Source organism: Talaromyces stipitatus, genomic scaffold (genome assembly GCF_000003125.1).
Source record: "Talaromyces stipitatus ATCC 10500 scf_1105507295541 genomic scaffold, whole genome shotgun sequence".
Lineage (NCBI taxonomy): Eukaryota > Fungi > Ascomycota > Eurotiomycetes > Eurotiales > Trichocomaceae > Talaromyces > Talaromyces stipitatus.
Window position 1 is genome coordinate 2,290,085 of NW_002990115.1, and position 15,499 is coordinate 2,305,583.

Consider the following 15,499-nt stretch of genomic DNA (forward strand, 5'->3'; position numbering starts at 1 on the left):
ATGTCTATAGGATTTCATTGTATAAAAGGATTTATCAGAGTTTAAAAGCGTCAGATGTCGAGTCGTGTATGTAGTACGGTGGCGTCTCTCGTCACCTGCATTATGCAATCAACCTTATTATGACCTCAACCTTGGAACATCGAGACGTACTATTCCCGATTGTTCTAGTGAAGGCGTCAGTAACTTGGTCTTGACAATGGTCCAAGGCGAAATAGCCAAAACGGTAGTAGAGTGAAGTATCGAGTTGCATGTGTAAAGTTCAATCGGATGTAGTAGAGAGACACAAGATCAGGCCAGTCTGTTCCATCTCCTTTCTCTTTGTCTAACACTCAAAAAAAAGACCTATATATTGGCTCGTCTTTGAAGTCAAACAAGATGCTCAAAGCATCCGATCCAAAGAGCCACAACCTTTGCACGGTGAAAGATATTCCTGAGCGTAAAGTTTTTTGATCTAGACAGCTCGCTCCAAATTCATATCAATTCACTAATCGTACTGGATATATCACATGCATGTGGTATTGGATCGATTGATATATTTGGACGAGAGCGGGTCCCAGATAACCCTAAATTGCATGGCTTGACAGTATAGATCTTGACCGCCCTTCGTATCTTACGATACTGTACGAACACCGTACTAGTTACGGCGGGAATACGATGTAATTTTTGTCGCAATTATAAATAAAGAACAATGGTTGGCCGAGCCCACAATTCCTAGTGCATAATACGAAACATATTCCATGAATTACATACGCAGCTATGCACGGAGTAAAGTCTGTATCAAGTACCAACGGCTTTTCTTGGTTCTAGCCAAAGCACGTCCATGGAAATGCAAATGTATGTTACGTGGTTACCTATTGCACTGATTGAAAGTTGAGTCATGTATCAGTCGTATTTGGGATTTACTGACTTGTGATTTGTTTCAGTTTTCTGACCTGACTCGATAACTTTGATGTATGGGTGGTTTCTCAGTGTTTGGTGCATTCAAGAAATATCATCCCATGAAAATCTGAAATGAAAAAAGGTATGTGGAGAGACCTGAATTAGCCACTTGATAATTACTCCGACCCCATGACTCTTGATAAGAAAAAGACCGAATACTCCGTATCTTCATTAAAAGTACCAAGAACTAATGGACCTAGCATTGATACAAAATAGTTCGGTACGGATGGATACGTAAATGCGTACCGTATTTCGATAAGACCCACCATCGGTAAGATTTAGATCGCTTACTAGCGTACCAGATGATACTTTGGTGGCTCTTCAGCCACTCACAGGCCCTACGGAAAAAATAAACGGATAACCTCACTACGTCCGTATTGCGCGAAAGATGAAAAAGGGAAAAAAGTACATGCGAGTCGGCGCTGCGTACACTATGGAGGCATGCCAATGCATGCCACACACACACACATCAAAGCAACCCACTGCATTTTAACTCCACTGTTGACGTCATATATTTACAGCTGCCTACATTATGAAACAGGGAGAAGGCCCGAGGACGTAGTTAAGTCGATGGATGTACGGTTTCCATGACGGTTATGGCTATCTTAGAGGACAGACAGAAAGGAATGTATCAGGCACACCATAGATTTTGTCGAGATGTGCCGATTTATCCATCATGGGACCGGTAGATCGAATTGAAAAAAAGAAAATAAAAGGGTACGTATCATGTATGTGAGATGGCGGTCTATCCCGGTTGGTTTCCTAAGTGATACTTTGGCTGTAAGGGCACGGATTGGATGAGAATCGTTAGGCGTCAGGGGGACATTCTGTAAGCGAGATTGTTTTGGTGAGAAGGATCAGTCAATCACGAGCAGATTCGTAAAGTTTCTACTCTTCGGGAAGTATTTAGCTAGTTAAACGAGGTGTGGCTCAGTTACTTATCTACGTTGATCAAATGTTAAGTTGTTAACTCCCCGGGACTACCCCAGGGCCGGAGTCGGGAGTCCTCATGAGGTACTAGTCTACTGACTAAGACGCGGGTTGATAGTTAATCATAAATCTTGAGATGTACGTAGCTACGTTCTGAAAGCAGTGACATGTCTCTTCTCATCTGATTGATTCTGGATGACTCGGATCAAACTGCTGGTACAACATCTTTGACGGGTATTGTTAAGTCACACAAGACTTGAAGGCCAGGACAATTCTGTACAAAACTGACCTGACCAATTCGAAGGGAGTAGAGTTTTCAGTAAATAGAACACGCAAGATATTCGTGTACTTCGCACCATGTGTTCCATTCAAAAAGAATAGCATTGACCAGAAGGGTCAATAAAAACCACGCAGAAAATGAACAATGCGCTCATGTATAGTGCACCATTCCGACATAATCGCATGAAGACCCGTTTATCGCCTTCATAGCCTTCGTAAGACAGCACCACATGTGTATATCGCGTTTTCGCAGAAATGCAGGTAGCAACTATAAAATAACAGTCAAGCATCAAGTGTAGGCAAGAAGGGAAGAAATGTTCGAAACTAAAAACGACAGGGTATCATTGCCCGAGGACTCGTGTATTGTCCACGTATTCAACGCCCATAAAAAAAAAAGTAGCACCCAGACGCCGTATTAAAACACGTGTTCATGGTTTTAAGACTCAACGAAAAACACAAACCAGGCCACGCACCAAAAGGAAAAAAAAAAAAAAAAAGCATGTTTCTCCGGGACCTGACAAGACAAAAAGAAGTGTCGCCGGCTAATCGTGAAGTTGTAGAATGGAGATTAGTCGAAAATAACGGTAGTAAAAAGAAAACGTCAAGACGCCGCAAAGTTGAAATCACCATTAAACGTCATATGAATTAGATGAAATTTGGTATCGACATGCAGAAAAACGGATCAAATGGTCGGGTCAACCGAGTTCTGGAGAAGAATGTGGCGATGCCGCTGTAATTGGTATTGCAGGTTTCATTATTGATCAGGTGATGTTTTTTGTGTTGATGAAATCATCGCAGTGGCCATCCTAGTAAGTCAATTTTACTTCCACCGCCGCTGTTGGCGGAGTATTAATGTCCGGTGTGGTAACCTCCAATTTCGACGCCTCGGTGATTTCGGCTACCATGTCCTGTCCCTCAGGCAGTTGTTGAACCACATCATCGTCCACCATAATCTTGAGGCCGTCTCGACTAACACGCAATACACGAACAATGCGATCCGGGTCAATCTTATATTTCTCTGATATCTTGGTCATGAGATCCCGAACTGTCCTCTCCGTTAGATAGACTGCTCTGTAGTAATCGCCGTTTTGCTCATCGGGGAATCGAATATAAAAACACGCAACTGTGAAACCTATTAGCCTAAATTAACCAGTACCAAAGACGCCGAATACTTACTTGGTTTGGGAGGACGTTCTGCAGGGGGCCTGTAGGTTGGGTCGATGTCGATAGCCTCGATGTAACCTGTCGTGCCTTTCTTCACCTTCACAGGTTGGTTGATCAGATTGGGATTGGCCCATTCCATGCCTTCTTCCTGACTCATCAAAGTGTGACTCGGCCGTCGTGGGGAATTGGCATTAGAGAAACTGCTGGTGGTAGGGGAAAGAATATTGGACACGCCGGAAGCTGCATCGTTGCTGTAAAGTGACTCGCGAGTGCTCTGTCGGGAGAGACGCTCGAACTTGAATTCTTGTAGATCACCGGGTAACACGACGGGGAACAAATCGGGGTCATCTTGATCGTCACCTCGAAGGCTGAGTACACTAACGGGGCGGGTGGACGAAAACATGTCTTGCATCATCGTATATTTCAGTTGGAGGTCGTCTTCCGGAGAGAGCTTGCCGCCGTTTTCTTGCGATTCCATCGACCACGTTCGTTTATGCTTTGGAACTTTGACTGGGCGAGTATTGTCAGATTCTCTAATCGAGACATTTACATTATTACGTTTGCGTTTGCCAAAATTACCTCCACCCATCTCAAGTTGGGCCATTTGTTGTTTTAATTTCTCCATCGTCTTTTTGACGTGGGCAACGTCGTTGGAAAGCTTTCGTTCGGCGCCATGGTCTCGGAAGAGTTTGACCTTGCAATAAGCTACTTCGGATATCGGCAGATCAGGCGTCGTCGACGTCGGGTCGTTCGGAGAAAGTATTTCGGTTTTGGCGCAGAATCGGACAGGTATACCTTTGACACCCTTGGAATGGCTAAAGTCGGTCGAGAGGAAGTTGAAACGCACTGAGATTGAACAGTCCGCGGAAGCGCTCGCAGAGTTCGCCGTCCACGTGACACAGAAACCATCGAACGAAGCCTTTTCCAGCTCAACGTGGCATTGATTCTGGTCGACGTCTGTATTCTGGTTGGGGTCCACGTATTCTACTGCCAGCAACTTCCCGCCTCTTTGATGGGCTTCACTCGACCCACGCCCTTCCTTCCATAATTGCCAGCAGGTAGCAGGCTTGGATCGTTGCTGTTCATCTTCAAACGAAACACGGATGAAGGTTCGATACTTGCGGAGTTGAGTACCCGGTGGAGGGGGTGAATTGTCAACAACCGATACTGAGTATGCTTGACCCTTATTCAGATAAGTCACGGGAATTTCATCTGCATGCTTCACCATGGCCGTAGGAGCGCGTAAGGCGACGCCAAATCGGAATCTGTCTTATGTTAACCGCCAGAAATTTTAAACAAATGAAAGAATGCCATCTTTCCGTATATCGGAGTTGGGTAAAAACTATCATTAGATGAGATCTCTTATGCTTACTTCTCGCCATCTGTTTCCGAATTCACTTCCATTTGATCCGCAAATCCGACGCTGGGCATCATCATATTCAGCGATTGAGCACTCGGTACCGTCAGCTGGTCTAGTGACGACGATGCCTCTGATCCGTCCATAGGGTCGTAGATAGAATCTCGATGCACAAACGCACTCGGCGGCGCAAAGGTTGTTTGTTGAGCGAAAGGGTTGTAGTTTTGTGGCATGAACTGTGGCTGCTGGGCGGGGAAATGGTTAACATGCAATTCGCCATTAGGACCGGCCGGGAAGCCGGCGGAAAGCGTGTTCGGTATAGAAATAGGGGTGACAAGATTGTAGCCAAGCGGTGTGTGAAGGTCACCGGCCTGGTGGTGATATATTGTCGTCATTCCTCCAGGTGTAGGCGTATAATAGCCTGGTGGTTGATTTGCTAATGCCATGAACTGGAACGAGTTTGGATCCATTAAGGACGGCGTAAAACGGAGGTCTTGAAGGTTCCTGGGAGTTGGATCGTTGGCTTTGATCTCATCTTCGTCGGGTCTATTGGCAAGAGTATTAGCAAGATTATAATGCAAGTGAGTTGTAGAGAACATACTGTACAGGAAGCCCTCCTTCTACAGCAGCGGGATTAATAGAGCCATGCCTGCTATCGCCGGACAGTGAGCCTGTTGAATTGACATCGGGAAATGTCTTTTTGAACTTGCTGATAAGCTCTTCGTCCGGCTTTTGCGACGTTCTCCTGTAGCAAGTGATTAGCAATATATCATCACCTCCTCACATGAATTGAAGACTCACCTGTTGCGAAACATCTGGAACGACTCGAGTCGCAGAGACTCAGATCGGGGAGGAAAACTGTTGAAGGGAGAGAGTTATAGAGGAGAGAAACGGAGGCAAGTCCACCTGCAACATTCGGATCGGACCCAGCCTGCCTTTTTCCTCGCTTTAGCCGTACGTTGCAATGTTAAGTGGTGACGGTAGTGATAGCGGTTTTCTGATCGACCTTTGAACCCCGATATCTGGATGACGCTGATTACCAAATCAACCTTGTTTGGATAGATCAAGGAGCCCAACGAGTGATTAGGACAAATGCGCTCTTCGACGAAGAATCAACTGGTGATGAAGCTGGATGTTCCGAATAGCACGGCGAAGTGTTTCCTTTTTTTTTTTTCTTTCGAACCGAATAAGAAGCGAGACGAGTGATTAGTATGCTTTAGTGTAGAATTCTTTCCGACGGCAACGCGTAGTTGACAAGAATATAAGTGAATCTGATCCAGCTCAAAAAAAAAAGTTCATCGACCTTCCGTTGAGGGGCGGGGTGTTTGGACGCCTTCGCGGAAGGTTTACGTTGTTACCCGCTATGATAAACCACGGCTCGAGATGGATGTGTGAGACGTTGCCTAATGGAGAGCTGAGTATCACGGAATGGTTAGAACGCGCTCTCGACCGAAAGGTGGATGGCGAAAAAAGAGGACCGAAGAGGAAGGGGAAGAAATAAAAATGGAAAAAGAGAAGCAGTTTAGACGAGTAGACGGCCGGTACCAGGACGCCGAACTTTCGAATGTACCAGAGTACGTTGTAGTCAGACAGGTGGTCCCTTGCGGCTAAGGCCAAGCAATGAACTCTCAGGGGAACCACATTTTATGACTTCACACCAACAGAAGAAACAGTCGTAGTCGTTGTGGTAGCGAAAGGTGTGGATTGAGGTTTGAGGTGAGAATAGTAAGGAGGGAAAAGAGGAAGTACGGAACGGGAGAAAGCCGCAACGCCGAAAGATAATACGGTATGTACACCGTACAGTGAATGTGGGACGCTTGCAAGCCACAAAGGTGGGGATGAATTATTGGCATTACTTGTGTAATTTACGCTCCATGTCACAGATGTACTAGTAGGGACAGAATTGCACCGATCTGCCGTACTGATAACCTCGTACGGTACTCATCTGATACAGATTTATTTCGCACTACTGCATGTTTAGGCTAGTGGACTGACTAGTGACTTTCAGGTTAGTCGCTCCTGAATCAGCGAATTCGCCTGCAACTCACTGTCACCAAAATGTCTGGAATCTCAGTGAGGAGCTAAAGAAAAAAAAAAAACTATCTTCGAGATTAGAGCTATCGATTGACACTTTCACCCGCAAAAGACGCTTAGTTATGGCGGTGCATACATGATACTATCCCGTCCCGAAAGGATTGCTCGGCGTTCATCTCCATCAAGTCTTATTGCGCGATTCTGAACAAATATGGGGACTGATATCAAAGCAGAATGTTCGACGCGGAAGGGAGTCAAGGGAGAATAGGAAGAAAGGAAAGGAAAGGAGAGGTCTGGTTAATCTACAGTCAAAAAAAAAGTCAAGATGCAGCCACAGTGGTTTTCTATTGGTCATTCTTTAAATCAATGAAACCCTAAGGCTAGGAGATTGTTTTGATAACGAATCAATTTTTTCTTTTTTTTTCTTTCCTTTCTATCATGTATGTACTATGTATCAATCGAACCAAACATTCGAGAACTGATTGCAAGCCCGCGACGCCACACGTGCACCCCATGGCTACCAATGCTCATTCGCCACGCCTTCTTCGATGCATAGATGCGCCTCACACCACCCCCCACTCATCCCATGAGGTGGCTTGTCTATCACTACCGCATGCAGATTGTGAGGCTTGCATTTGCGATTATTTGATACGATACCATCCAAGACAGAGGCGACAACACTTTTTTTTTCCCTTTTTGGTTTTGACATGTGCTGGTCACATTAGGTATCAATATCAGATTAGCGTGGTAGTAGTTCGTATTGGCAAGTATGGTATGAGGGATGTGAATGAGACATTCTCTGATGATTGCGAGATTCAGCTGATCATCTCATATTTTCTAGATGTCGAATTGTCTGTAGATCGTTCTGCAGGGTGGATAGGTGTCCGGATACTTTATCCGGGAGACAGCTCGTCCGCAGTATTTGGACTCTTCAACGGCATGCACTAGTACTTCTCCATAAATATCAAATATTGATTATCAAGTCGCACAGAGTCAAATACTGCTGCATGCAGTTACATATGATGTCATAAGTCTACGTCAGGACCTTTTTATAGAAAATTGGACGGGGTGACAAGCTCCATCAGTTCTCCATAGAATCTCTAAAGCGCTATGAAGGACTTGATACGGTGGAACAATGACGTGTTCTACCTGCATTAGTGTAGCAGAGAAAAGTCTATTAATTCCAGGGACAACATCGCGATGAATAGTTAACTATCAAATATCAAATGTCGAATGCCATCTGAAGACCCAATGCGCTGGTCATTGGCCAGCCCCAGAAACGGCGTTATGTAAGGCGTGCATCGGAACAGAATTCCACCAATCAGAGATGCTAATTCCAGTACCATCCCTAAACAATACGTTTCTCACTAGACTGTAATAGGTCTGTGGGGCCGGAAAAAGCCCCCTCAACGGGAAGTATAACTTAGATGTATGTATTTTACCATACAGCGTATCTGCTTGAACTCAGGGGCCGTCTTTATTTTTCGATACGGGCTTCATCTTTGAGTGACAGATCTAGGTGTCTGTGCTCCGTTTATGGGGAAATGAATAGCCTCTCCCGTTCTACATCATATGCAGTATCGGTGACATATCGTCTATGTTTCATTGGCCAGTCGTCAGATCTTATTGATATCACCACAAGTCTCAAAAAAAACGTTCATGGATAAATAATTAGCCCTATTAATTACATTGAGCTATGCACCTGCCGTTTATGTCTAGCAACCAGCACCTCCGTTGGCATGCGAGTACCACACGATGCGTTTCTTATTTCAAACGGCGAGATTTGCGGGCTCTGCTCAGGGTGCAACGATGAAGTGTGGCACTGTAGACGCCCCCGGATCGATATAATAAACTTTATCTGCGCTTCGAGCCCGCGAACTCAGCACTGACACGTTCGTTGTTTGGTCGATACCTCTACAGAGTATTTAATATCAGTGCGCTGGTGCAAAAGCAACCTAGCGGGACTACCGAGTCTCATAGTATTGCAATGTGTTTACAGGTGGGCCGACATAGAGGTCTAATAGTAGATAGACGACTGCTGCTGCGACTGTGAGTTGATATCATGTTGTCGGATAAGAAGCCCTCTCTATAGTCCATGAGCGACCTCGGATATTTGCCACTTCGATTCCTCCGCATGGGAAAGAAAGTAAACTGACATTCCTATTGGCACTGCATACGTAACACTCTAACTTTTTGTGTATTAGCAACGATCTGGTGAGTTTATCGTTGTGTACGGAGTACGGCATTCTTTTCCGAAGAAGCCGGGCTAGATCGAACCAGAGATAACTAACTGTGGGCTGATCAACCAGACAACAGCTGATTGAACGTGGTGATAGTTTACATAGTAGTCCCTTGATGTTAATATCATCTACCAAATGCTTACTGATCGACTCGGCATCCGATCAACTAAGACTTAGCCATGAGACAGTTTTAGTAATAACAACAGATCTCGCATCAGATCTCGAATATTTTTGGAGGGTTGACGAACAACAAACAGACAACACTCAATTTCTCCCTCCATCAGACGTTGAATGTGGCTTGGCTTGGCTTGGCTTGTCTTGTCATGTAGAGACAGATAACTGCGGGGCGGCCAATCAAAACATCGGACTTGAGTCAGTCAACTCGGCGCAAAGTCCGTCTTCTTACGGCGACAATACTACTTCGATATTATTATTGCCGCGTAATAATATCCCCAAAAATGCTGTCTCAAAAAGAATTGAATACCTCGTACGAAAGAATGAGATTGATTATCGACGTTCCGAGGGCAAGTGACATTAGGCTAACATTTTTAAGCTAACTCCGAGCAATGCAATCGATTCGTTGCGATCTGATGATTCCTTGGGGCTTTCATCTGGACTTGGGGCTAGTCAGACTGATAGTCCACCTGGGAAAAAGATCGTCGTAAAGCTCCTTTGAACTTTGAAGAGGAGGTCTGAGCCGTCTAGCTAGTGCGTCGATCCGCCACTTTTCCGTTTTATTTCAGTTGTGGTTGGGTATGGAGCACGGAATAGGAGTCCCGCATCTAGCAGATTAGGGCTAAGTTTTAAGCTAGGGAGTAACTAACCAAGCATAAGCGCAAGAGCAAGATGATTGATTAATTATGTTGACTCTCGTGTCGCAGGACATTAAATTTCTCTTACCACTCTCAGTTAGATGACGTCCTATATTAAATCGACAACATAAGCGCTCCACTCTCGGAAACGCTCATGCTTACTCTGTATCAGAATCACAATACCCCTGGTGATACGGTTCCCTTTTCCGATAGCAGGGGACCAAGTCTACGAGGAGTAGAATGCTAACAATCATCTGGATACCGCTATTACGCAGTCGAAGAATCCACAAAGAATGGACGTGAACTAGTACCAAGGAGGGTATCACCAAACATTGAAATTGTACTCTCGTATCAGTCGTACATCAGACGAATAGTTGAATGGACTCACAACAACCACTATTCTTTGACAGACTGAATACGGGAACTCTCACAAAGCGAAAAAGCATCGCAGGAGAAGGTCTCCGAGAATTCCATCAACAACCGGCCGCGTTCAACCGTTTATCGCCACATCAGGACACCCACGGTCCAAATATTGCACAGATGATTCGATCGCATGCTCAAAGGAAGTCAATCAGTAGGACTATCCTAGGTAATCTAATCATAAGATTCATAACGTTAGGTTTAAAAAAAAAAAAAGAAGTACTTATATAAATTATACGTGGCTTAACCGAACATGCGCACCGGCTATGACGGCCTGTAGATGGCTGTGCAACCCCCGGCTATCGAATCAGACCTCATCGCGGCCACATATCAAGTGGCGAGTGAATATATTATCTGTAGCACGAGCCTTCAGCCACGATTTCGGTTTGCCTGTGGTTGATATTGATGTGAATATGCTTCTGCCTGGTTGCTTATGAGTATCCTCTCGTTGGACCGGCTACAACTGCAATTGATATCATTGTCCGTAGATGGGAGTGAACCACAAAGGCTCAACGTATTCGGCGTGTGAAGTACATCTTCGACGTCGGGATCCAATCGTATCAATGGATGCAATCAATAAAGAGACTCGGCGGAAATCTGGCTGGTCTAGTATCTCACTAGGTGCAGAGACAAGCCTAGAAATATTTAGTGAGAGTCTACCGAGTAGTATGAGCTATTTACTTGCGAATGATATTGAATCTGCTTTGTCCTATCTACGCACATACCTAGGTTGGTCTATAGCTGCGTACATATATCCGAAGAATCAAGCATTGAGCGGACAACTACGTGTCTACCTAGGTACGGATATAGGAGGTAAGCATAATATCTTTTTGTTATTGTATCTAGCTATCTCATACATATCAAGTACAGCATACATACATACCATATCTTGACTAGTCGCAATATGCAGCACACCCCACAAAACCATCCATCAGCTCTATATTCATACCGGATTAAGCAGTTGACGGACATGACTAGATGGTACATAATTCCGACCAATAACTACACAACTTCATTCTTATATAAAGACTGCGGAGAAAGCTTCCGCTTATTATTGAATTTTTGCTTCTTCTTCTTCTTCTGTCTCTATATTATAGATCGCGGTCTAAGGAATGGATGATGACATTGCGAGTAATCGAGCATTGCCCGTTCAAGGTCGAACCGGATATAGCATATGCATCAAAAGAGCCCATTGAAGAATGCGCTCTTCATGATGAACGAAGTCTTATCCGACAGGATTGCCCGGCGAACGAAGTCCATGCTCGAACTACAGTTGAGACAACTCTTGCAAGTCGCAACCTAGGCGCACAAAGAACTGATGATCTTCTCGTCGGGTTGTACAGTCGTATCACGCTCATACGATGTGTTCGTTGCCTATCTTGTCCGCGCACCAGTGTGCTTTTGAAACGGTCCTTCGATGGGCAGATCGTCAACTGTGTGTAACATCTGCTGTACTTGTCGCGTCGCCTCCCCCCACCCTGCGGTTGGGAAGGGTGGGGGAGGCGACGCGACAAGTACGACGGTAAACGCGCGGCTGTTACAACGAGACGTCGGAGGTCCTTGACGAAGAGCCACAGGATGGTGCACGACCATATCTAGGTACGAACCATCGGCAACTACGATTCCAGGACCTTGAGAAAAAAGTCCTTCACAATTCACAAGTCGGACAGCTACACGGGTAGGTCGATTCGGTGCAATATCCTAAAGAATATCTGCGCAGCAACAGCAACTTCAAAGACAGGTTCGTATATCCTGCATGCTCGATTCACTGGTATCTCTATCCTTGCTATATCCACAAAGTATGCAAATCGTGGCCATTCCAACCTCTAGGCTGGCGGCGGCTCACGCAAGTATATATAAACGCAGATGCCATAAAAAGAGGACCCAAAATACCTAGGATCGGCTGTATATAAACATATCTGCAAGTGGCCAAATTATGCCAAATATTAAAATTCACAGTAAGCAGTTAGCGACGGGCTATTATTCGCAAATATGTTCCAGGTGCTGTCATCACCCTGCACAAGCGCATCAAGCGTCATAAAGAATGTCGAAATTAAACAGTCGAAAATAAATGAGCCACCCCATTTGTAGATAAGCATACAGTCGATCACACCAAACGAGGCCGTTACCTTGTGATGATCAATGAAAATCCGTCAACCCATGGACCACATGATCCAGACACCCCAGCAACGCTGTAGCCCCGAGGAGGTATTAACGTATGTCTGCACTCGCGTATCAGTATCAGTCGGCCGATGTGATTCCACGTCACTGCAACCATCACTTACCCAGATCCTCCGGTAGCGTTCCCATATACCCCCGATTTCCTCCCGAAACTCGTGATAATCTCAATACCATCAATCCAGAGACCAGCTCGGATATAGAAACCTAGTAAATGTTCTCCCCGTCGTGTGTCTACAGATTGTTAGTCATAAAAAGGAAAAGACTATATTAAAGGAAGCGAGGTGACTGACCAAAAACAAATTCATCACCCCCGGGCTTCCCACCTCGTTTGCCAAACAGTTGACTGGTTGCATCTTCATAACAGAACTCAAGACCATCAAGAGCATAGCCATGGTAGACCTTGATGGACGTCAACAGCTTCTTCTGAATAAAGACACTATCCAGAATGACTTCCTGAGGTTCACTGCCTTCTAACTGGGAGCACCCTAGTTTGCTGCTTCGGAAGCCCGCCTGCCCTTTGGGAAGTTTGACAATGGACCTTTTCGACTTCAAATCCCCCAAATCATCTATTTTATGCGTCCCAAGATTGCCTGAAAATATCTCAACCCGTATTTTCTTCTTTTGCTGGTCAGCAGGCAGGAGCTGCCGCAGCTCAGTTTCGGTGATGGCCACCTGTCTCGGTATGCCGCTGTTCGGAGATTCGTTGTTGATGAATTCCATATACTTGTGGCAGAGATCATCGCCTTCCGTATAAAGCTCCAGGTAAGCCACACCTGATGCTGCCGTGATCAATATTTTCCCATTGTCTACTGCCCAAGATTGAATGCTGTCATCTGGATGACTGGGAGGGTCGCTCGGTAGACGGAAGCAAGGATGAAATCTAAATCTAAGGACGTCGAGGCGGTGCCATTGGCATTCGTCGGCTGGCAGGCAAAGTTTGAGGCCCTGAGACTGGGTGCGAGTCGAATACGGCTCACGAGTAGTGAAGGTTCGATTCAAGCGAGTATAATCACGTAGCATGACACCAGATTCTCGATGTGGATTGCCAAACAAATGACCGACCTCATGCAAATGAGCACCAATGCCGATATTGGCTGCCTCCCAATTACTTCCTGCTTCTCCACAATCGTTTGCGACGTATCTGGTATCGGTTTCTGCGCAGTCAGAGAAAGCAGAAACGACCTCTTCCAAACAGGATGGGTAGCTGTGCAGACTATGCGAACCGAAGATTGCCATCTTTATGTTACCACCGTCAGAACCTAGAGCAGCGTGTGCTGTAATCACTTGAGATGAAGTGTCCCAATGTGAGTCGAGCAGTAAAACCGAAACATAACGCTTCTGCTCAGGGTGAGGCCGGAAGTACGCTGTCACTGCTTCTTTTGTAATGTTGAACAACTCGTCTTTTCTTGTCGCAGGCCCGTACTGTTGAGCTATGTTCAAGTCTCGTAATTCAGCGACAGTCTTGTCGCTTCGCACAATATGCACTCTTGCTTCGTTTCTGATCTGTCCCGTAGAAGAGTCCCGCTGGCTTAAAGTTCCCGTTTGCCATTCTTCTTCCAATCGAAAACATCTTCTCCCGAAATTATTACGAAACATTTGTTCGCCGGTGAAAGCTTGCCATAGGTACGCAGCCATTCGATACTTCTTCACAGCCAAGTCGAGATCATTCCCCTCGCTCTGAATACGTTCAGGTACAGAGTCGAACGTTCCCGGCGAATCTTTTGCTAGCAGTATCACCAAGTCAAGCGGCGGCGAATTCGTTAAAGGGAGGTAGTTGATGCTATGCCAGGACGAATGGCTGGAGACTGAGCTGGAGGACAATTTGGGGGAACTAAAATCGAACCGCAGTCGATTCGGTCCAGGGACCAAGTGAACAAGTACCTTGAAATGAGAGTCGCAAACCGGCCATGAAGTCGCCGGAAAGCTGTCCTGGTTGTGATGTAGGGTTATGGTTCCGTCAATTGGACGCTGTCGTGGGTCGCCTATGTGGCCCGACACTAACAATATTTTTTGATGTACCTAGAAAGACAGCCAGATAGTGAGTGAAATTGTATGACAAAAGACATTAAGTGCCGAGGCCCGTACCCATGAATTGTCCGATATAGATATGATGCGTGGTGCGTATGGAGAGGTTGCCATGGGTGTTCGAATAGAGCCGTTCGCGGGGGAGCTATTGGTTGACTACAAGCAAAGAGTCCTCGATTAGTACAGACATGACAAGTTTTCGAGGATGAGGGCCCGGATACATAGTAGCTTTGGCGGTTTGATTGAGAGGTTATAGGTACAGGACGTTGGGGGAGTGGCGATGGCACAGGGGGCGCTCCAGAGCCGTTCGCTGTCTCGTTGAGGGCACTGAGATTAGGAGAAGATATGGAGGGTTTAATAGACGAGGTCGGCGATGTTGAATTGTCTACCGTTCCTATTGTGGAGGAGGATTGGCCACTGTTCGTGTTGTCATTGGACTGAGAATCGGTAGAGGTGCTTGTTCGGAAGCTGGCTCTGGATCGCCGCCGGAGCTCCTTAAATATCGACATCTTCTCCCTGGTGCTTTCCTCCTTTTTTTCTCTGCAAGTGCGACGTCGGTCTATCGATCAAAGGTGAAAGCGAGGGTATAGATCGAAAGAAAGAACTCAATTGCACCGCCAACAGGCGGGAAGTGCCCCCAATAAGTCTGTTTGACGAGAGTTAGTTGGAGTTGATGGGCTTGTTTTGTTGATTTTAATGTGGTCGGGGTCCTTTCCAAGCTTTGGCTCTGGCAAGTGGGGGGCTCGGAAGGAAAGTGACGTACGGTTGCGGGTGAGATCAAAAGGGAAGGCACGACTTCCTTGAAATCTGTCCAACCAAGAAGGTGCGACCGGGAAAGAGATACTCGAGGAAGGAACGAGCGGATGGATAAATAACCTCTCTTGAGTGAGCGAGAAAAAGGGCCGGCAAAGGACAGGTAGTCGATATTAACCGCGCCGCCCTTCTTCAAGATGTCATCTGGAATGCGCGCTTTTCACACAATTGATTTTAAATGACTAACTTCTACATAGTAGAAATCGATTGGACATCTACTATGTAGCAATTAAGCTGATTGCCGGATTTCAGAGCTGATGACGCGGAGTCTTCCCGGATGGAGACGGTCATGTTTCACCCAGGAT

The 15,499-nt window shown here is 45.8% G+C and overlaps 2 protein-coding genes across 2 annotated transcripts, besides 1 other annotated feature; both read right to left on the bottom strand.

The window, feature by feature from the left end:
- Nucleotides 1-2,064: 2,064 nt before the first annotated feature.
- Nucleotides 2,065-5,484, bottom strand: TSTA_031780 (CP2 transcription factor, putative; the record flags this gene model as incomplete). Its single annotated transcript, XM_002480308.1, has 5 exons — nt 2,065-3,271; nt 3,325-4,577; nt 4,685-5,215; nt 5,271-5,414; nt 5,471-5,484. 5 exons carry the CDS (start codon nt 5,482-5,484, stop codon nt 2,955-2,957), a joined length of 2,259 nt encoding a protein of 752 aa, XP_002480353.1. The 3' UTR covers nt 2,065-2,954.
- A 3,753-nt stretch (nt 5,485-9,237) lies between these two features.
- Nucleotides 9,238-9,264: a microsatellite.
- Nucleotides 9,265-11,899: 2,635 nt separating this feature from the next.
- On the bottom strand, nt 11,900-14,890 carry TSTA_031790 (zinc metalloproteinase, putative; the record flags this gene model as incomplete). Its single annotated transcript, XM_002480309.1, has 5 exons — nt 11,900-12,397; nt 12,461-12,587; nt 12,647-14,375; nt 14,442-14,537; nt 14,570-14,890. 5 exons carry the CDS (start codon nt 14,888-14,890, stop codon nt 12,301-12,303), a joined length of 2,370 nt encoding a protein of 789 aa, XP_002480354.1. The 3' UTR covers nt 11,900-12,300.
- Between the last annotated feature and the right edge of the window lie 609 nt (nt 14,891-15,499).